General features: G+C 40.7%; 1 protein-coding gene across 2 annotated transcripts; it reads left to right on the top strand.

Moving 5' to 3' along the window:
* Window positions 1–12612: 12612 nt before the first annotated feature.
* Window positions 12613–22807, top strand: tmprss5 (transmembrane serine protease 5). Of its 2 annotated transcripts, XM_026191979.2 has the most exons (13): window positions 12613–12749; window positions 13838–13976; window positions 14317–14397; window positions 16196–16309; window positions 16684–16819; window positions 17039–17152; window positions 17260–17303; window positions 17468–17630; window positions 17765–17949; window positions 18843–18941; window positions 19074–19216; window positions 19300–19452; window positions 22602–22807. In XM_026191979.2, exons 1-13 carry the CDS (start codon window positions 12747–12749, stop codon window positions 22608–22610), a joined length of 1383 nt encoding a protein of 460 aa, XP_026047764.1. In that variant the 5' UTR covers window positions 12613–12746; the 3' UTR covers window positions 22611–22807. The 2 variants fall into 2 exon arrangements, with proteins under 2 accessions (XP_026047764.1, XP_080144984.1); XM_080288858.1 differs by lacking the exon at window positions 14317–14397.
* The last annotated feature ends 11 nt before the right edge of the window (window positions 22808–22818 follow it).

Below are 22818 nucleotides of genomic sequence, written 5' to 3'. Positions count from 1 at the left end.
GATGTCTTATAAAAATCACAGAATCAGAATTTTCTTGGAGAAAACTGAAGAAAACATGAAAAGTAGTTTTTTGTTTGTTTGTTTTTTTAAACAAAACACAAAAAGAAAATTCTGACACTGAATTACTATGAGCAGGTTATTGTCAGTTGTAGTGTAGCTGTAATGTAAAATCTGTCATGGTATGTTATTCCCTTATGTGAGCCTAACACGGGCCTTATAGATTTAAACATGTTGTATTTTTGTATTACAGTAATTTGCTATCTGTTTACATTTGGTATGATTTGAGAAAAAAAAGAAAACATCTTAATGTGTGTGTTTTATAAGTCTCTGATTTGATTAAGATCCCTCCCTTGTGCCTCTTTTATAAGTAGAGCATTGATGTGCTTGAGTACATGGGTCTGTGCTATTGGTAGTTGTTTCTGGGTGTTTGTTTATTGTTACTCAATTAAAGATAGACTGCCATGTAGATCCACTTTGTCTGAACATTGCAACTGGAAGCAACATACTGTGATAGTGGCTGATACTCTGATGCAAGTTCCAAGCAATTTTTGATGTAAAAAAAAGTACACGCTTGTCTCAAATTGTTCCCTTCAAAGTGACAATGGACTGACATCTTTGGATGAAAACAGTGTGTATAGCAAATCTTGGCATCTGTGGGCATTACCAATGCCTTCTTAAGTAGCCAACAACACTCAGTGCCATGAAAACACATTCACTGTATCTATTCTACATGAACATGCACTATAAATGGATTTTCCTCGGTGGACCAAAAGAAATAGAGCACTTTTGTTTGAAAAGGATTTTTTTTTTCTTTGATCTTTCTATGTTGTGATAATACAGCTGTCTTTTATTTGATGTGTCCTAGAAGGATGTGATTAGCATTGTTTAGATTATGTCAATGTCTGTCTACCTCAGGGCCAGATCAAAGCTCGACCTGGTATCCAATCAGGGTTGTTCTTCTTGCCATGTGTGCAGTAAAATCCCTCTTCATTACAGCTTTGTAACACAGTGTGTGAAAGTGTTTTCTTCGTGTGGATTCAGGCACAACTCTGTATGCGTCAGTGTTCAGTGGCATGGTTAAAAAAAGAATAAAACAGTTTACTATTTTATGCATCACGTCTCATTTGCCTGTTGTTTCTGCCGTCTGTGTGCGCTCGTAAAGTGTGACTGGCAGCGGTTCCCAGCCTATTTGCTCTTTACAAAATAAAAAAATAAAAAAATAGAAGAAAAAGAGGGGGGTGATCTGAATTCATTTTACACATTAACAGAATTGTTTGCTTTGAAGTTAAGAAGCAGTGTCTACACTGGTAACTGATGGACTACTTTATTTTAAGTTTAGTTTAGGTTTTTATTGCAGATTCCAGTATTTTGTAGCAGAAAGGATGGCATTACACACACACACACACACACACACACACACACAAAGGATCAAATTGTTCATTTCATGCTTTGTTGATGCATATGTTTTAAGCACAGCAGTAGTGCTTCTCCGTAATGTAAGAAAAACCTGACAAAATGTGGAAAAACTTGTGAATGTGGACGTTTACAGAGTGAAATTTTACTTCTTTACTTTTCAGCTCAATCTTGTGCAGCAATTGTAATATTCTGGCCCAGCGGGGCAGCATGTGGCTCATGAACAGACACGACCTAATACATTTATTTGACTACAACTTTTGGTTGGAACAAACTTTTGGTTGGTTTGGTTTGGCTTAAACATGGGTGACAAATTAAAGGAATAAACAGAGGTCATAAGCTGTTGGGCTGTTACACGCTGTCAGAAAGTCTTAAGTGCATGCTAAATTTCTGGTTTTCTGCAAGGGGGATCTTTCTTCATGCAAACACTTCTGCTTAGCCAGTTTAGGGTCGTGGGAGCATTGGAGCCCAGCTGAGGTAGGGCGAGAAGCAGGGTACACCCTGGACAGACGACCATTTACCCTCACAGGCAACGAGGCTAATCACTACACTGCCGTGCGTCCCGGGATGAAACAGCATCAGTGCAAAATATGTTCCTTTACCTAGTTTTCTGTGCACAGTACTAGGGAGTGCTGTCTGGCAAAAAATATCTCACAAGGTGTTCAAGTGAGTCAGGTTTGGGTCATATCAGCTGGGGCATTGTAATCCTAGAAACAACCAGTTTCATGAGTTTTATGAAAATGTAAAGTAAAGACCATTTAAGCATACCCACAGCTAACCATTTTATTCATTTAACATTTCAAATGTTTGTTTATTATTTTTGCTAATTGGTTTCATGTTACATCACATGCAGCTAGTGGTGTTAAAATGCTACAGATCAGCTGAGCTTTAATTTTCAAGTACTCTCACATGTCCCTTGGGAATTACTGCAGCATGGTCTCTCCTCTCTCTCTCTCTCCAGTCTCTGATGTCCTAATTCAACCCTCTGAACAGTTTTCAGCACAGTTACAGAGCCCGGGCTACCATCTACACTGAGACAATGCTGCTGATCCCTCTTAACGGTTTATTGGCTCCTGCCACAAACTTTCACAGTCTCAAGCTGTTTATAGAGTTTATATATCATCTGGGCTACTTGCAAACAGCTGGAGTCACTCCAGGCCCTGTGGTGACCTCCGATGGCGCTCTGCCAGAGCCACAGCTGGCCTGTGTTTCATCCCAGATGTGAAAGAAGTCCATATATCAGGTCTGCACAGCACAGTGAAAATTCAACCTCATAATTAAAGGTAGTGGCAGAATTTACTGTACGATTCTCTGTTTTGTTTTGTTTTCTGCTCGCCTGATGGTTTGGGGCTTAACAGGTTACCGTGCCAATGTTCCTCAGTTTCTCATAAAGTTCCCTCTGAGTAGGCTGTGAATGTTTTATTGTGTAATCTATTTTAAAGCTATATGACTTCAATCCGGTCAGCTAAATTCCAGGTTGCAGTGTTTACTGTTCCACTCTATAATAATCACAACACTCTTATTCTCTAGTGCTCTGCGTTTTTTCAGCTCACTCAGGGATATTTTAAGTTTCATATAAGCTACAGTACGTTGCGGTGTTCATTACTTCCCACTGACTAGAGGAAACCTTAGGATGTGTATGTATATTACTAATGTTATAGAAGAACTTATTTTAAAACGGCTTCATATAATCTTCATTTGTTCAGACCAAATAAAGATGGTCCTTTATAGTGTAAAGTTGCATGAATGCAGTGATTCCCAAACAAAGGTTTAAGACCACCTACATGGTCCTTAAACGGAGGTTTGGGGTTAAGGGAGGTGCGATATTAACAGCTGAACGGATGAAATAAAGATACATGTTATACAGTGTTTCTTTGGTTTGTTTTTCTGGTGAAAGAATTTCATCTGATGGATATCTCAATCTTAATTTAAGCTAAATAGTAGCAACTCTCTTTAACTTAACTGCTTACTTATTGTAGACATACAGACCAGTTTATAAGTATTTGGGCTAACTATCTTGTTCTTTTTCTTGGGCTCTGATTGTCAGTGCATTCAGTTTGAAGGTACCATGTTCAAGCTTTAATTGGAGTTTATATCGATCATGTGAAAAGGACAGTCTTCTTGTGACTCTGAAGTCCTGACAATAACTAACAGCACTCTCAATAGTTTCATAGGAATTACCAAATATTACCAAAATATTCTAGAGTCAAATATGAAGCCGTCTGTCCAACGGCTAAAGCTTGTCCCAAATGAGTCGCACAACAACACAATGAAAAAGAAAAGAATCAAGGTGTTGCAATTTCCCAGCCAAAGTTCAAACTTCAGCATGATTGAAGCGCTTTGGCTGCAAACTTCAATGAGCTGAAGCAAGGCTGTAAGAAGAGTGGCTCAAAAGTCATCCACGGCAACGTGAGAAAATGATAAAGTCATACAGAAAACGATTCCTTCAAGTTATTGCTGCTAAAGGTGGTTCTGCAAGCAAGTTTTTCACAGGACTGCAGACAGTCCTCTGTAAAAAGAACTGTGTGGGATAGCAAATTGAACGGTAGTGCAGTGGTTAGCCAGAGGCCTTTTCCAGAGAACTTTGCATATTCTTCCTGTGCCTGTTTCCTCAGGCCAAAGACATGCATGTTAGGATAATGATGATTCCAAATCGGTAGTGAGGGTGAGTGAATTATTGTGTCTCTCTTTGTGGTAGCCCTTTCATGGACTGGCAACAAGAAACAACTTTCAGACCGTTTCGACCTTTATCTTTTATGGCAGGAGATCTAGATATTGTGTTTTATGTAGTGTGATAGTTGCATTTGCAACTAACTGGTGATGCTCTTCCAGGGTTTCTATTTTCATCTCGTGCTAACTGTTGGGTCTTTCTGCCTTTAGTGGAATAAAGGAGAATACAGCTAAATCGGACTGAGATCAAGTTGCTGACTTGGGTTGACCTCTTGACCTTGAAGACTTTTTTGATTGCTGAAATGTTGTTTAATGAGTTGTGGTACCTTTGACTGTGCTCGAGTACTCAGGACTATCCTGTAAAGACCTTTTATCTTTTGCTTGCATCAGCAGTGAACACATCAATAAATGCCAGTGTGGCAGTTCCACTACTACCCATACATGCCCAAGCAATAGCAAACATACAGCGTTTGATAGATGACTTTTTTTTTTTGTCATGAGCTGTTGCCATTTTTTCCCTCTAAACTTTTCACTTTCCATCATTCTGACAGGGGTTGATGATTTTCCAGGTCTGTGCTGGTTTCTTTGTGTGTTTTTGCCAACTCCATCTAGTTCTTCTGTTTTTCAGGCGTACCAATGGTTTGCATCTTGTTGTGAATGCTCTGAGGTTAGGGTCTTTAAGTGATCTGTTAATTATTGAAAATGAACTAAAGAAGGTAACAAAACATCTTTAGGTTTGTAAAAACGTTTCACATCTCATCCCAAAGGTTTTTTGTGTTTTACAAATTGTGGAGAGGTACTTTAGGTATCATAAGCCAGCGGTCCCCAACCCCCGGGCCTCGGACCGGTACCGGTCCGTGAGTCGTTTGGTACCGGGCTGCGAGAGTTGAGGCTCAGGTGTGAAATGTATAGTTTTCAGGGTTTTTATCGGTTTTCAGCGTTATTTTGTTATCGTTTTTATCGTTTACTCTGTTTTCCTTGGTCTTTTCATGTGTGTTATGAATAAATCTTCTTTTTTTCGGTACCAGTACTAGTTTTATTTTGTTGTATTTATCCGCGACACCTTAAAGGCCGGTCCATGTAAATATTGTCGGGCATAAACCGGTCCGTTGCGCAAAAAAGGTTGGGGACCGCTGTCATAAGCCATCACCTCTGTTAAATAATGGTTATTCGCAGTGGACATAGATGGCCTTCTTCTTTAGTCTGTCAAATCATCGGTCCTCTTGGTCCAAATTTGAATTGCCATCTTCCAAAGATGTCTTTTGTCCTTTAGGTCCAGGTGTACAGCCGACTGTTGCACAATCATCTATGCTGTCCCACGTTTTTGTGGAGTAACTGTTTAGTTTGTCCTATGTATAAGTCCGAGGATTCCTCACTGCACGGCACATAATAAGCTGTTTAGCTTGTGCTGGGTGTTTCGTCGTTGGGATGAGACAGTTTTTTTCTGATGGTGTTGGCTCCTTCTTTTTTTCTTTTTTCTTTAAAACATCCTCAAGACTCGTTATCCTCCATCTACCAGCTCACTTATCAATTCCTAGTTTTCCTGCTTACTCCTGCTTTATTGACTGAAACCAGCTGCTGGAAAACCAGCTACCTTTGATATACCTCAGGTAAATTGCTTGATTTACGTTGTCATTTGGTTCACCGCTCCTAACTGACAGACAGCTCCGCATCAATCAGCTCTGTGCCACATGCAAACTCTGTTGTTCATGAATTAATGCAGAAACAACAGCACGAGAAACTTTTAGACTTTCAGGTGGATGTCCAGTTACTTATGAACGACTCAGTGTGAAAATGCACATTAAAGTGGTACTATTAAAATACTGGAATACATGTTTTTGATAAATTGAAAGGTTGAGAGCCAGCCAGGTGCATTATCAGAAAGTTCAGCCACCAATGGGCGATCAAACAACCTCAATTAGTAAATCAAACTGACGACCATGTGTAATTTTCTTAGTACTTCTTCTTTTATTAATTCAGGTACTGACTGGATTTAAATATTTAGCGACAAAATGATTTTATTCCAATTATTAAATATGTATGTATTATGTTTATAATATGCTTTATGATTCATTCAGTGGTTAGTAGTTTTGTTTTTCATTTCAGAAGAGCAGATGGGGTGGTCTGACTGCCTTGCTCATGGGTAACAGGTGGATGTTCTTATTTGGTCTTATCTGGTCTTTCTAACCTTATCTAACTTTAATTTCCTGGAAAATAATTTAGCTTCAAAAGCAAATGCACAAGTTTGCCTCGGAAAAAAAAGAAAAAAAATGACAATCACCTCCCTAACCCCTCCACCTCCGTCGTCAGTCCGAGGCCACGCTCAGTGGAGGAGCAGATTGAGTGGGAGCAGTGTTAATGTAATCTCCTCTGTTTAATTAGAGTGAGCGTGGTGGGCAGCTAAAGCAAACCGCATTACCCGCCATCTGGTGAGGAGCATCTCTGCTTTTACCCACTCTCACTATCATTAGCCTCTACAAGACAAGATACAAACACATACATGACAGCTATTTATTCATCCTGCCACTTTCAATACAGACTGCATGCTGCATACCATGATGAGGCCATACTCACGCTTAGACCTGTCATAAATGCATTGTCCTGTAATTACAATATGTTGCACAACAAAACCTCAAATCTGAAATTTAACTATAAAAGCCACAGACACCGGAGCTTTATAAAGGAGCGTGTGGCATTCCTGCTGTGACTTCCTATATATTTAATATACAGGAAAGGCCAAGGAATCGGACTGAGAAAGTAATCTTCCTGCATTTATTATCACTTTGCATACGGATATTACTTTACACAAGAATTAATCCAGCTTTTACGTTGATTTAACTGCAAGCTTATCCTTAGTGGATCCTAAATGGAGGTCTTCAACTCTATCACAAGAGGGCAGTGTGTTACTACAGTTCACGTCTAGCTTTGGCTGCGGGAACGGCTCAGAGCTCAGAGGATTTACTGCTCCACAGAAGGCAGAGCTCACTGGCAGCCAGTAGAGCAGTACAATTATCGAAGCACAGAGGGAGCGAAAAGCTGACAGTAAGAGTAAGTGTGTGTGTGGCCACTGGGGATTCAAAACCCTGCCCTCACCTCGTGCTGCCTCATTACCTGTGCGGCTTACAGTGGCAACATGTGATTGTGCTGTGACACTGCAGACGCACGGAGCCAACAGGCATGCTTTAGCAGAGTTAAGGTTCAGTTCAGTAATTTCTGAATATATTCATCCGATGCCCCCGCAGAGCCCGATGCTTTGGACCTGTCTGCAGGAGGAGGATTTTTGGCCCGTGTTTTTTAGGCCCTCTCAGATGCATGTGGCACACTTACTGATCCTACCCCTGCGACTGCCATGTTTTGCTGAGGCTTCCTCCACCCTACTTTGCTGTTCAAGTGGAAAAAGACTGCTCCATCATCTCAAATGCTGGCTGAATAACTGCATGAAGCTCCAGGCTTATGAGAAAACCTGTCTCCTTTTTTTCTTTTTTTACAAAATTGGAGAAATCTGAATTAATGTGCATATTTTACCAGATAGCCCAATTTTCTCCTCTTTGCCTTCTTCTCATTCTGCCTCGATGCTACACATTTCTGCATACTGTAGATGAAAAATGTTGTAAAGATCCAAGTATTCTACACAATCAATGATTCAACATTCATGTTCTGTCTTTCTTTATTTCATCCTCATAGCAAGATTCTTAATTATGTTTAAGATACCCAGGAAAAACCTGACCCCAAATCAGTACAACACTGCTCTGCGTGATCACCTTTATCCTATTATGAAAATTTCTATCAATTTCAACGTGAGCATGAAACCATGTAAATGATCTGCTATGCTATTCTCAGTCACCAGATTTTAATCCAGTTGAAGGAGACTTGGACCAATTTGTCACCTTCTCCCCAGATTATTACCGCATCTATAAAAGCTTTATATACTGCTTCCAAAAGTTTTAAAGATAAAACATGCTATTTTTGTAATGCACGGAGGAAGATTTTGGAAAGAAAGCCAGGTTTACAATTTCTCGCCGTCGTTTCCAGTCTTTATGTGGAGCCAATCTCACTGTCTCCTATTTTTAGCCTCCCATTTATCTGACAGATAGAGTGATATAAATTTTCTCATTTATCTCTGCTCCTTTAAATAAGTCTTACTTTAAGAACAAAACACAAAGGTACACATTGGAAATGTGGCAGGTGGTGTTAATCAAGAAGTGCCTGACAGATCTGTGGAGGTGTATTTAATGCACACACACACACACACACACACACACACACACACACACACACACACACACACTGCTGCATTTTGGATTGTGTCCTTAACAAGCTCCACACTTCCCTTGCTGGATCTGTGTGCACTCCAGCCTTTAATGTCTGTCTCTGCAGAGGGGTCACAGCCAAAAGCATTATTGGCACAACACTCTTGACAGCCCACATAAACAGTTTGTTTCTAAATGCCTTGGTAGGCTGGACTTTGGGGGGGGGGGTAAAAAGCAGTTGAGACAAAAGCTGCCTAAACCTTGAAAGAAAAAAAACAAAACAAAAAAACCAATCCCTCTCTTCTGCTCAGTTAGAACCTACTTTGGGATTTCCGAGTGGGGACCGAGGGACTGCATCTGATGTTCAAGGTCTGGACATTGGACAGAGGCACACATACTAATTGCTGAGATAAGAGCGGGGCTGATCAAATCTCAGTGCACCGAGCAGAAAGACAACCCCCACCCCTTCAGAGCAGAGCAGAGAGATAGATGCAGCTCCAAACTGGGCAGCAGCCAGAGTCCTCACAGTGGAGCCTCACACTGTGATACATGAATAAATGAATGAATGTGGTCAACACTGGGACTACTGTTATTGTTGTGGGCGCATTGGTGGGGGTGAGGGGGTCTTAATAAATTTAAATTCCTGATGGAGAGATGCATGAGCCAGGTTCTACCCAGGTCGTCATGATCCGTTATCGATCTAGTTTTGTGGTGTTCGAGCTGTTTATATGACAACTGAGACATTAATCCAACCATTATGGTGTTTATTATTATTGTTATTATCATTATTTTTTAAATAGTTTTAAAAAGGAAAGTCGATTCAGCTTCATATCACTTTGAAGCTTTAACTTTTGGTGATTGAGATCATATTTTTATAATAAAAGATGTTTATCAGAGGCGTGTGTCCCATTTATTATCATGCCTTGACTAACTGTTGCAAAAGTTTAACAAAAATAGATAAACTTGGAATTGCATTTTGTCTTTGTGGATCAAGAAAAAACATATGATGAGGTGTCAAGAGAGGAAGTGTGGTACTACTGTGGAAATCAGTATTTGAAGTTGGTGCGGGACATTGGGACAATCCAGTTGGAGTGACAGATGAGTCCCAGGTGGTGGTGGGATTACATGAGCGAGCGTCTCTGAGTCCCTTCTTGTTTGTAGTGGTGATGGACAGGTTGACAGATGAGGTCAGGCAGACGCCTCTGTGGACTATGACATTTGGAGATGACACTGCGACCTATAGTGAGAGTAGAGAACAGGTGGAAGAGAGCCCGAAGAGGTGGAGGTATGCACCGATGAGAATAAGAACGAAAGTAAGTAGAAACAAGGCAGAATACATGTGTGTGAATGAGAGGGAGTAGGTGGAAAGGCAAAGATGGAACGAGCAGAGGGAGTGAAGGTCCATCCGAAGTAACAGAAACCGCATAAGAGAGGTGAAGAAGAGAGTGCTGGCAGGGTGGAGTGGGTGGAGATGAGTGTCAGGGGTGATTTGTGACAGAAGAGTGAAAGGGCAGGTTTCCAAGATGGTAGCGAGACCTGCTAAGATGTATGGTTTGGAGACAATGGTGCTAACAAGACGACAGGTGGCAGAGCTGAAGATCAGAGGGTTTTTGATGAGAGTGTGGGCAGGGTTAGAAATGAGTGTATCAGAGGGAGCAGTTTAAAAAAAACACAAGGTTAGAGGAAAGGTTGAGATGGTTTGGACAGGAACAGAGGAGGGATAGTGGATATACTGGGTAAAGGATGTTAAATATGGATGCAAAAGGAAGATGGGATTCATGGATGAAGTGAAGAAGGACAGGTTGGTGTGACAAAGAGGATGAAAGGGATAAGGTAGTATTCAGGCAGAAAACAGGAGCAGCCAGAAGAAGAAGAATCTTTTGAGATTTGAGATAACAGAAGCTGTAACAGCAAAACCTCACAGTTAAAAGAAAAGAATTTAAAAAATGGAATAAAGTCCTTAAAAAACAAACAAACTACAAATCCACTTAATATATCCTGATGGCAAAGCATGCGTCTGGTGACAGAACAATGGATTCTGGATAAAGAAAATGATCCCTCAGCATATTAGGAGGTTGGTTTGAAACATTTCTGTCAAGCATCAGATCAGATCGCATGTTCGCTTCACAAATGTTCTTAACGACTTCGCCATTATCAAAGTTAACGGCAACGCTTTATCCTTCTTAACAACTACTGATACATTAGACACAACCAGCAAAAACAGAACACAGAGCTACAAACAACACCTCAACTGGAATCTGACAGTTTGCTCTTTGTGCTCTTAACAGGATCCACACAAGTAAAGAAACAAGGAAGCAGTGGTACAGGTATTTCCAGACCATTTTCCTTGTTCTTTAAATTATTATTATTATTATTATTATAACTTAGAGTAGGTGGGTGAGAGGAGGATGTTAGCCAAGCTGAAGTCCATTATGGGCAACACTTCTCAGCCCCTGCATGAGACCTGAGCAGCTCCTTCAGCAGCAGACTGTCACAGTCATGGTGCAGGACAGAGCGCTATCGCAGGTCCTTCATCCCGACAGCAGCCAGACTGTAAAAATATCCACACAGAATAAATACTAGCTAAAATACATGTGTATCATTATCACTCCCACTGCACCTTATGTACATATACAAATAATACTAATAACAATAATTACCTGGGTGTATATAGTAACCATATGCACACAGCATAGTATTTTGGCTTTTTTGTACACTCATCTTTCTTACTTATTTATCTATTTTTTTCTTTCTATTTTTATTTTTCCAGTATCGCTCTAATTCACTTTTCTTCCCATCCCTTGAGCTCCTGTAACAAGTGAATTTCCCCACTTTGGGATTAAATAAACGCTATGTGTCTATTACTTTCAAACATGGAAAAACAGAACAATGGAAAACTTCTATTAAATGATATGTTATATTGTTATATTAGGTTAGAAGACAGTATAAAGAAAACCATAAAACACGTGGAAAATTTCTGCAAAATATGAAAGCAGAAGCCATTTTCGTACTGTAGCTAATTCATAGACTGCATATTGTAGCACCAGAAGAAGCAAAAAAAAACAAAAAGGAGGATGCATGCAAGAAAACAAAACACATAAACAAATGCAGGTGCATATCCCTGACTGAAAATGGCTTCATTCATCTTCGCAAACAGTTTCTCACAAGTGAATGGCAGCTATATAAATCACTGTTTACTCGGCTGTCTGAGAAAACAAATTTCACCAGAAGAGGGAGACATGAAATCCCTGTGAAAATGACCAAACAGCAGCTACGCTCTCCTCGCTCTTGTTTGAGTCTGCAATAGAACAATTCAGCTCAACGCTAATATCATCAAATATTATTAACCTCACAGCCCTACCAATATGAATTTCAGCCGCGGTTCCATTACATGCAATTTACGGTGCTGCCGCTATGCTCATTTCTCTGTGTTTGATTTCCAAATAATTCCATATGACACCTGTTAGATGAGCCGAGTAGATGTGGGTCATCTTTTGGATTTGGCCCTGACAGTCAGACGAGGAGGAATTTTCTTCCTGGCAGTCGTTCGCTTCACCTGGACTCTAATCCCATACCATCAATATGACAGAAATAAGTAATCCTGTATCAAATGCTCTTTTAGCTACACAAGTCTAATTCACCGTATCCTCGGAATAGGAATTTAATGTCTCTTCAGGAAATGAATTAATGGCGGACTCTGAGCTCCTCTCCGAGAGAATTCGAGATATTTTATCACCCTCTTCAAACAGTTCACATCTTCTTCATCTCCGCTGTTAATTATTTCATCTATTTTTGGAATAAACGAGTCATTGGGGTCACTTATAATCACCTAATAACACAAAGAAGATGTTCAAAATACAGAAAAACAAGGAAAAAAAATTGACGGCGTGTCAGTTAAAAAGTGAAGAGAGAAGAGAAAGTCTAATCTGTCAGCAGGCAGACAGAACAGACTTCATTTTGTTCTTGAGTGCTGAGATGATAGCTTTGGATTTCAAATCATGCGGATTGACGTGATGTGAGACTTTTCAACAATCTCCAATAATGACCTTTTCTCAGAACCTACAAACTGCCAGGTAATAACGTGTCTCGGGTGAAAATAGACAATCTTTTGGCACAGGTGAAAAGTGTTACCTCGCATCTCGCTGGAGATGCTCCCCTCCTACAAAGGCCCGTTTCAGCTTGCTTCCACAGGCCCCACGACCCCCACCTCCCCCGGACAAACAACAGCTTCATTCTGTGCCACCGCTGCTGACCTCATTGTCTCTTTGTGAAGGGAAAATCCAGAGTTGCATTCTGTTAAATGGCAAATGGTGCATCGACTGCGAGCGGGACAGACCTTTGCACCACGAGCGCAGGCCTACAGATGAGCACGGACACTGCTGACTCTTCTTCAGGACCGTATGCAAGGAAAACATGGTAAGAAAAGGGGAACTCGACATTCACTACACCTTTCCTAACGTACGTCTAATGTATGCATGCCTGACAACAACATAACTGTTACCTCCTCCTTACACCTAGACCCTTCTCTTCAAACTACTCAAACAGCAGTTTGTCCCCTTCTAATGCTTCCTCTCTTTCGAAATAATGTGTCTGTTGACCTAATGCCGTGTGAAATTTCTCACAAAGATACTTTCTGAAACCAGTCTTGTTTACTCATAGATTAGTCTAACTGAAATGACACCTTAGCCCCAGGTAAACATAAGCCCAACGGTATCAATCAGAGGCATCAGTGGTAAAACGTCTGTTTGATCCAAACATTTTCTGCCGGGGTAAACGGAGCTGATCGTTGCTCGATAAAAGTTTTAATTTAACCAGAATTCACTGTGCCACAGTCATGCTTAAAATAGACAACGCTTCTTTGCACAGCACAGGTTTACCTAAATCTATATTTCTGAAACCGCGCCCAGTCCTGGACTACAAAAACTACATATCCAAAATCACATGTTTAGCTTGCGTCAAACACCACAGTGTTACATGACAGCAGATGGTATGGGATTTATTTAGACTGACTGCGTGCTGTAATTGTATAATTCCAAGTCTGCATCTCACATTTATGGAGAGCTTTATTATAATTACTGCAGTGCTCTCAATATGTTGCTTTTAGAAGCAGATGCTACTTCCACAATCACAAACAGACGCTCAGACATCAAAGTAATAAAAGAAAATCTCCTAAAATACAAACAGAAAACACAGCCTCATATTATTAAGTGTAGTCCAATGCATAGAAAAATAACTTGAACGAGCTCATTATACTTTAATCACCCAGGAAGAAAGGTGACACACACCTGTACAAATCTGACTCCATACATCTGGACCGGTCGGTGTTAAAAAAAAAAACACCTGTCCTCTTAATTAAACCTGACAGAGCGTGACAGGCAGACTCTTGCTGATGAGCGAATGGTCAGAACACAGTTTTTGTCCTGAGTAAGCAAACTTAGCAAAACTTTATGAAACAAGAATAGAATGGAAGTTGAGGTCTGACATGTCCACTGGGGTTCTTGCAGAGTCTTGATGGAGACACATTATCAGTGATTGAAAACCCAGTGGCTGTCAGTCATCCCTTTCACTCTGAGAAAACAGCGGGAGTTGCAGGGGCCAAAGGAGTGCAAGGCTGGTTAAAAGGATTTCAGTCTACTACTCAAGGTAAGCTCCAGCAGTGCACCGCCCGATGGGCATCAGACATCAGACTTCAATAACAATCTTGCTCCATTTGTGCAAAAAAGAAAAAAACAACAACACTAACACGTTGCTTTAAATGGAATAATGAGACTTTGTACTGTTGCACAACATCTGCAATGCAGTGCCAAGATGTACAGCAGCGCTTTCTTGTGAAAGCCTAGCCTGTAGATTTAGTGTTTAATAAATCTAACTGTCTCTGTGCTGTGCATCTGTGTGCAATATCTAATGGCTGACATTTAACAGTTTCTCTCGGCTCCCATCGGAGCTCAACAAGCATTAACTCCAGTATTAACTGTTGCTTTAGCTCACAGGCTGGTGAGGCTGCTGGCAGCGGTGTGCGCAGTCGGACTTCTCGGAGGATTGGTTGTAGGTGTCTGGTTTCTAGGTGAGTCATTGTGTCTGTGAAAGAATCTCTAAATGAGCTCAGTAAGAAACAGGAAGTGGAAATGAATGCGCAAACGGCCCAGTTTGAGATACTTAAACGCCTGTGAATCTTAAGGTCAATGTAAATTTAGACAGAGCTTATTGAATATTAGCATTTAAAGGTTCAATTATTTTCTTGATACATATACAGCAGGAGCTGCTTGTCAAAGTTTTGAAAACTTCCCGGAGACATCATTAGTTGGAATGCTGCAGTTTAAATTAGTACGTGCCAGCATGTTTCAGAAGGCTGCATCATTTTTTTTTGTGTTAACAACACCAAGGAGACCAATAGCTTTAGTCCCGGTACCTAAATGCTTTTCCTAAGTGATTTAATTGGCTGACATGTCTGCACTCATATCACAGAACCATGAGGTTATAATATGTGTACAATGTGGGTTGGCATTGTCTTGCTGAAACACCCATAAATCTGACCTGAAAACCACATTGTTGCATTGTTATGCTGCATGACAGCATATGCTACTCTAAAACCTCTTCTCTGCATGCAGCAATAACGGTGCCTTTCACGCACGTCATGTCCACTAATGGATCCCCATACCATTACAGATGCTGGCATTTTAGCTGTGCATTGATGTGCATTGGTCCCTCTCCTCCTTAGCTCAGAGGAAAATGGTTTTTAGAAACAATCTCAGATTTTTAATTAGTCAGACTACAAAAGAGTTTTCCACAGAATTTGCCTCAGTCCATCTCAAATGAGCTCGGGCCCAGAGAATCGTGAGGCATTTCTTCATCTTTTAGCTTGTACTTGCAGATACCCGAGTGTTACTGAGTCCATTCACTGATTTTTATTTTAACCCGCTTTTAATGCAGTTCAAGCAACTCAAGATTGTTTTTGTTTAACCCTTTTCCATACATTTATTTAGCTTCTCTGAATCTTTTAATGATATTATGTGCAGTAGATACCTCATTCCTTAAGTCCTTTGCAGTTTTAGACTGAGAATCATTACACTGAAGTTGTTGAACTATTTGCCCACAGAGTTGTGAACCCGTCTCTCTTCTTCTGAAAGAGTCAGCCTCTCTGGAATGCTCTTTTATCCCCAATCATGTTACTCATTAAACTAATCAGCTGTGAGATCTTCCTCTCAAGTTTTTTTTTCTCATCTAGTCTTACACAACCTTTCCAGGGTTTTGTTGCTCTCATCAGAACTTTTAAAATCAAGTGAGAATATGTTTTAAGACATAATAAACTTTTCACATGTCTTTGTATAGCTAGTAGTTAAACACACATTTTTATTGTTTGGCAAATCATTGCATTGAAATGATATTTCCCTGATTCAGACTTCTGGTGTAAGTAAACTGATACTTTTTTTAAAATGTCAAACAATTTTAATGGACAACATGAAAAATTGATAATTCATTAAATGGTTTGTGTTTTTGGAGCCTTACTATAATCACCAGCTAAAAATCAGGGCAATGTTGGGTTCAGCTGCCCCAATTTAGATTTTTTATTCACTGCATTGAAGTCTCTCAAATTTGATGGAAACATGCGACAACATTCAAGTTAAGATAGAGAAAATGCATTTTGAAAAAATGAATCATTTTTTTAAAATTAGCTGTTTTCTAATTAGCTGGATTTGCAGATAGAAATGAACAATATTTAATGACATTTTAATGCTGTCCCAGACGCTGGTCTGTTTTGGGTTCTCATTCAGATAATCTGGTAATATTAGGAAAAATCAACAATGTTTTGCTGCCCATTTTGCAGCCTGATTAAAAGATTATCTCTTTTAATCCACTTTTAGTCAAACTTTTGCTGAGGCCATCGTCCTCCCAAAGTCCAGTGGGGCTCGGGGACACAAAGGAGACATCCTTCTGCAATGTGACGGAGGATATTTCCGTATCTGACTCGCGGAAAGGTCTGTGTGTACTCCCTCGTGGTAGCGTTTCTTTCACTGTTTTATGAATTATAATGCAGCACGTTAATGTGTGGCTGCTTAGCTTATTGTATGTGCTTCATTATATCAGGTCATGGGTCACCTCTGAAGTGTTTCTTAATTGAATAGAAACAAAAATTAAAATTCAGCAGCTGCTACTTGTTGTCTTCTCTTCACTCCTGAGAGATGCCCATTGACCGACATGAAAACATCACACATAATAATCTGTTTCTACTGACTACATTAGCATAGATACTTGTGTTTTCCCTAATCATTTCCCACTCATAGAAGGGGCTTGATCATAAACGTTGACTGAGAGCTTGTCTCTGGAGGGATTTTCAATCAATCAGGTTCAGTGTTTTACAGAATCAGTCCCGAGAACTCCCTCCTGGAGATCCAGCTGGGGAAGCTGCCCACCTGGCTTCCAGTGTGCTATGAGAGGTGGAACTCTTCGCTGGGAACACTGGTCTGCAGACAGCTGGGTTATCTGAGGTGATGCTTTTCCGCAGTCTGCGAGGATCACATGCTGCTTCTTTATAGCACCATTTAAAAAAGCTGAGAGCCCATTCTCTAACTTGGTTTAATTTTAGGTTGAAGGCTCGCCTTATTTATGATCTATTAATACCTCATTTACAATCTTGCTTCACACCTCATGAGACTAAATTATCGCAATACTCACTCCCACCCATTTTTCAAATGTTCCCTTACCAGACTGACCAAGCATAAAGGAGTGAACCTTACTGATATCGGGCCAAACTACACTGACGGCTTCATACAAATTACCTCAGAACAAAAGAGCAGCCTGGAAAATATGTGGCAGTTCAGGTAAGGCAATCTGTCAGAGGACATCACACTCATAATGGTGCAGGGAAAATTGCGTCCGCTAATACATTAATTATGCATCATTAGTTACCCAATTTATTTTCATTTAGGAGGAGTTGTATCACAGGGAAGGTTATCGCTTTGCAGTGTTTTGGTGAGCAAATTAAACTTAACTTTTAATTTGAGTTTGCGCCTCGCACAAAGGCCAGTAGTGTTTTTGTACAAAAGCTTTATATGGGAGCAGGATGAATGATGGCGTCTGCTGCTGCTCTTTCTGACCAACCCAATTCCGTTTCATTTTGATGAATGGATCTCTAGAGTGTGGCACACGAGCAAAGCTACCCAGGATAATCGGGGGCGTGGAGGCCACGCTGGGCAGGTGGCCCTGGCAGGTCAGCCTTTACTACAGCAACCGTCACACCTGCGGAGGCTCCATCATCACCAGTCAATGGGTAGTCACAGCTGCCCACTGTGTACACAAGTAAGACTGCTGACCTGACAAGTACTAAAGGTCAGAGGTTGGAGCCACGATGAAGGATAAAAATCAGTCATTAACAGCTGTACCGGTGTAGCAGTATCAGGATCTACTCTCTCTTTTCTTTTCCCAAATGTCAGCTACAGGCTACCTCAGATATCCAGCTGGGTGGTCTATGCTGGCATTGTGACTCGCAGCTCTGCTAAAACAGCTCAGCATGCAGGATACGCGGTGGAGAAGATCATCTACAACAAGAACTACAACCACAGGACCCACGACAGCGACATAGCACTGATGAAGCTGCGGACCCCGTTCAATTTCTCAGGTCAGTCTCATCGCAGCACTCTTTAAAAAAAAAACAAACAAAAAAAAACCACACACACACACACACACACAAAAAAAAAAAGTACTTTGGCTTCAGTTTACCTTTTTATATGCTAATAACAATTTATCATAAACAATATAAGTGGTATTGCTAGTGATATACACTTCAAATGAAAAGCATCCCAATATCTTTAACATCTCACAGAATCAGCTGTTCAGACATAAGCTTATGGTCTCAGCAACAATTAAAGCACTGCCTCCAGATGTTTTGAGACATCCTGAGGGATCTTTAGGTCTGTCTTTGTCATTTTGTTTCTTCTTTACCTTACAACATAAGGAGCCTTGAAATGACTTGTTTTGAATTGACATAAATAAAAATGAACCGAATTACAGATGTAGCTTCCAAAGGACAGAATACATAAATATGCAAATACTGTACAGTGTAAAAAAACAAACAAAAACAAAAAAATCAGGCCATCATATAGAATCCAATGAGAGAGACGCAGGGCTATTTTTGTACACGATGCATTTTATGTAGATTCGGTTATATTTAAGTTATTCTGTGAGTTTGTATGGCTGCTACCTTTTTGTTTGCTCTGATCTCAGTGGGAGACAACTTTCTTTATGTTGTATACAGGACCACAGTTGGCTTCTCTATCATAAAAGCTTCCTTGTTTTTCAGCTGTGATTTGATATGAGCGTAGAGACTAAAGAGAAAACAGCTTTCTTGTGATAAACACTGAAGTCTAAACGTGGTAAAACACGTCTCAGTGAAGGGTGGTTTTATAACACTCCTTAACATGACTTATGAATCCAACCATATTCGCAGTACAACTTAATGTCTCTTGTAACTATTTAAATGTATTAAGAGGCAAAATTCCTCCTTTTGACTAGACACAATCAGGCCCATCTGCCTGCCTCAGTACGACTATGACCTTCCAGGAGGAACACAATGCTGGATTTCTGGATGGGGATACACACAACCCGACGGGGGTAAGATGTTACTACACTGCTCTGCTCTTAAACAAATGCATCTCTGCTACAAATCTAATCCATACTCAGATGGTGACAGAATGAGCCAAGTGTATTAGTGGAGCAGTCCTAAATTGAAACTTTCACCCGTAGTTCATTCACCCGACACCCTGAAAGAGGCTCCAGTCCCAATAATAAGCACAAAGAAATGCAACAGCTCCTGCATGTACAATGGAGAGATCACAGCACGGATGCTATGTGCCGGCTACACAGAAGGAAAAGTGGACGCATGTCAGGTCAGAGGCTTGTTTTGACCACTAGATTTAGCTTCTCTTTTATGAGTAGATGCAGTGAACAGTGTTTGGGTCTACCTCTCCAGGGGGACAGTGGGGGCCCTCTGGTTTGCCAGGATGACAGTGTATGGAGGCTGGTGGGAGTCGTCAGCTGGGGAACAGGCTGTGCTGAGCCCAATCATCCTGGAGTTTACACCAAAGTGGCCAAATTCTTGGGCTGGATCTACGAGATGATAGAGGTAAACAGCATTTTTAAATTCTACAGTGGAGAATAACTAACTATTTACAGGACAGCACAGAGGTTTAGTATCATTCGATACTTCTTTATTGATCTCAAAAGAAATATATATATATATATATATATATATATATATATATATATATATATATATATACATATATATATATACATATATATATATATATATATATATATATATATATATATATATATATATATATATGTGTGTGTGTGTGTGTGTGTGTGTGTGTGTGTGTGTGTGTGTGTGTGTGTGTGTGTGTGTGTGTGTGTGTGTGTTCGATACAGTGCTTTGATTTATTTTATCAACTTTCCTTCTGACGATGCTGTCTGTGTTGAGCGCTCAGTGGATCTGCTCTCGACAGTGCAGCCTAGGCGGAGTAGTCGAACGCAGATTCACTGAGCGCAGGGCAAGCTAGCGAGACAGAAGTTAAGCTCTCCTTGCAACATGGCAATTTGAACCTCCCCCACCCTCATTCAGATCTGGCCAGATGTGACTTATGACCCTGAAGGTAAGCGCGTCATGGACTAAAGTAAAACAGTATGTTGGATGTACCACGCAATGTTCAATTACATGGGTGGGAGCTAGTGTGTTAGCGCTGTTGTTGGCCGTCCAGCCCCATGTGGGCCAGTAGCTCGTTAACGGAGATTTGCCGTGTTGTGGCGTTAATGTCATTTCAACGAGATTTACGCTGACAGCACTAGTGGGAACACAACAAATATGACTGCACATTTACACCGACATCATCCTAGTGCAAAGACAAGTGGAAGCAGACAAAAACAACAAGCATGTATGCTACAAACTTTACCCGAGTCATTTAGACAGCCGTTAGCACATGATTCTCCTTATGGGGACCTGATATGTTTAATATGCTGCTGAGAATATAGCCCAGAAGAAGCGTATAATATAGCTTTTATTTTGGAAAGAGCCATTTCTCTGTAATAAACTCTTTTCCAAAGATGAGTGATTCCTCAATAAGATACAGGGCTCGCAAAATCGCCTGCCTAATGTCCTGGGGCTAGCGATTTTTCCAGTCGTGCTACCAAAATCTATCTGCCCTGCCCGTCGGGCTATCATAGGAAGGAAAAATATGTCAATGCTTTTGCATTCTTTCGGAAATGTAGCTGGGTAATTGTGTCATTGGCATCGGTGAGCCACTGCCAATATGTGACATATTGAAATCGCATTTGAATTTGCGCTTGTTTTTTGCTTTCACTTTGCAATTGCGCAAACTGTGTATAGAGAGCGACAGCACTGATTGGTGAGTGATGATAATTTGTGCACCAATTCCTCTGACATTGTCTTATCAATCGTTAGCTTACTATGCAAACATGACAAGTGAAATCTCCAGCAGCAAGCTTAAACATGTGAGAGGTTGATCGCGCAGAGAATCGCTGAGCGTTATGTATATATATTGTAGTGGGTCATGGCTGTTCGGGGTTCTGTTTGTACAGTTATGTTTTGTTTATGTTGCCATAGTGACGGGTGACGCCCTCTCGCTGCGACGGTGTGTCCTTCCGGGGTCAGAGGGCGCCCTGTGTGTTGTTGTTGTTGTTGCTGTGCTGTTGCCGCGCTGAGCAGTTAGCTAGTGGCAGTGTTCTTCTGCAGATGTCAATAAACGGCTGTGCTCCCTGGCTAGCTCACGGGAAGCAAGACCAAACGATACCTCCGTCTCCTCCTTGTCTGAGCTCGCCACATTGGTGTCAGAAGTGGGATGATAGTGGCACCCCATGTTCTGACCCGAGTGACTTTTCCCCCGCCGGTCGTGACCGGCCGGTGCGCCAAAAGAAGGCACCTGGACATTTGCAGGACTTTGTGTGGGGTAATGGGGTTGTCGGGGACGACTGACCCCTTGGGTGGGGGCTATGTAGCTGGTCAGGGCTGTTCGGGGTTCTGTTTGTACAGTTGTGTTTTGTTTATGTTGCCATAGTGACGGGTGACGCCCTCTCGCTGCGACGGTGTGTCCTTCCGGGGTCAGAGGGCGCCCTGTGTGTTGTTGTTGTTGCTGTGCTGTTGCCGCGCTGAGCAGTTAGCTAGCGGCAGTGTTCTTCTGCAGATGTCAATAAACGGCTGTGCTCCCTGGCTAGCTCACGGGAAGCAAGACCAAACGATACCTCCGTCTCCTCCTTGTCTGAGCTCGCCACAATATTTTAGTTCTGCTGAGCCAAATAAGACAGGTCAGGGTGAAGAAGTGACAGCCAAAGAAAAGCTTACCACAAAACGGAAAAGTTATGATAAATCAGACTATAAGGCAAAAAGAAAGTGCAGCTTTATGGTTTCATGGACAAAAGAATTTCTGTGGCTGCAATATGACAAGCAAAATAACCAGGGCTGCACATAAGTGGTCCGCAGGTGCGTATTCGCTGTCAAAATAAAAAACGGGCACAAGATAAGAAGTTGCAACGCGTTTGCATACATAAGATTTTCAGGAGGAGGACAGACATTTGTTTAGAACTCTTAAAGATGTCAAAGAAGCAAGCTCCTTTAAGCAATTACTGTGATGTTCCTCCACCTCCAAAGAAATGTCAGAAGGAGTTCGAACCGCAAAAGAAGCACGTATTCTCGGAAAAGTAGTTGCAGGAGGTGAGCTGGCTTCAAACAAATGATGAACGCACAGAGATGTGGGGCGGAATGTGCCGTGAAAATTTAATAAATGACAAATTAAAAAGGCATGAACATTTTTTTGTATCGAAAAAATATCAAACCGTGACACCAAAGTATCAAACCGAACCGTGAATTTTGTGTATTGTTGCACCCCTAATATATTATATATTAAAAAGTTAGCTCCACTTTTGCCAGTTTTAAAACATTATGTAGAAAGAAATGCATCAAAGCAAGCCTGTGAAATAGGTCATTTGTTTTTGTAGAAGTACCCTGCTAGTAACAGCTCTTTGAACTGAGGATATTTACATATCATGGAATTTTTTCTTTTTTTACAGGGATAATACTTTTACTTATCTAAAATGTTACAATAAATTCTTATATCACTACACTGCAGAAAGCGCTAATTAGATTCATCCATGCCGCTATTTGAATTTCTTTCTTTTTGTATTTTCAGCCGGATTGAGATGGAAACTGTAAAACAGAACAGCGATTTCTAATATTAATTCTTTCCTTTTTTTTTGCAGAATTACTGAGGAGGGCTCATGAAATACAACAAAAAGAAGGAAGCTTCTGATGAAACTGGTGGAAACGTTAGAAAACTACAGTTATACATGATACTTTTTATTTTACATGTCAGTTATATAATGTACACATAAAGACAGACTGAAAACATCAACATGCATTTTTACGTTATGTTTTTCATGTATTGAAAATAAATTATGCTTCTTATTGTCATGTGTA

Source organism: Astatotilapia calliptera, chromosome 14, assembly GCF_964374335.1.
Source record: "Astatotilapia calliptera chromosome 14, fAstCal68.1, whole genome shotgun sequence".
Lineage (NCBI taxonomy): Eukaryota > Metazoa > Chordata > Actinopteri > Cichliformes > Cichlidae > Astatotilapia > Astatotilapia calliptera.
This window is presented reverse-complemented; position numbering and strand designations above follow the sequence as displayed.

Bases quoted from the DNA above. Each gene is read 5' to 3' on its own strand.
- tmprss5 (XM_026191979.2), top strand. The intron at 17,153-17,259 runs GTAAGGCAATCT...ATTTTCATTTAG, and splicing joins GAAAATATGTGGCAGTTCAG to GAGGAGTTGTATCACAGGGA. The intron at 19,217-19,299 runs GTCAGAGGCTTG...CTACCTCTCCAG, and splicing joins GAAAAGTGGACGCATGTCAG to GGGGACAGTGGGGGCCCTCT.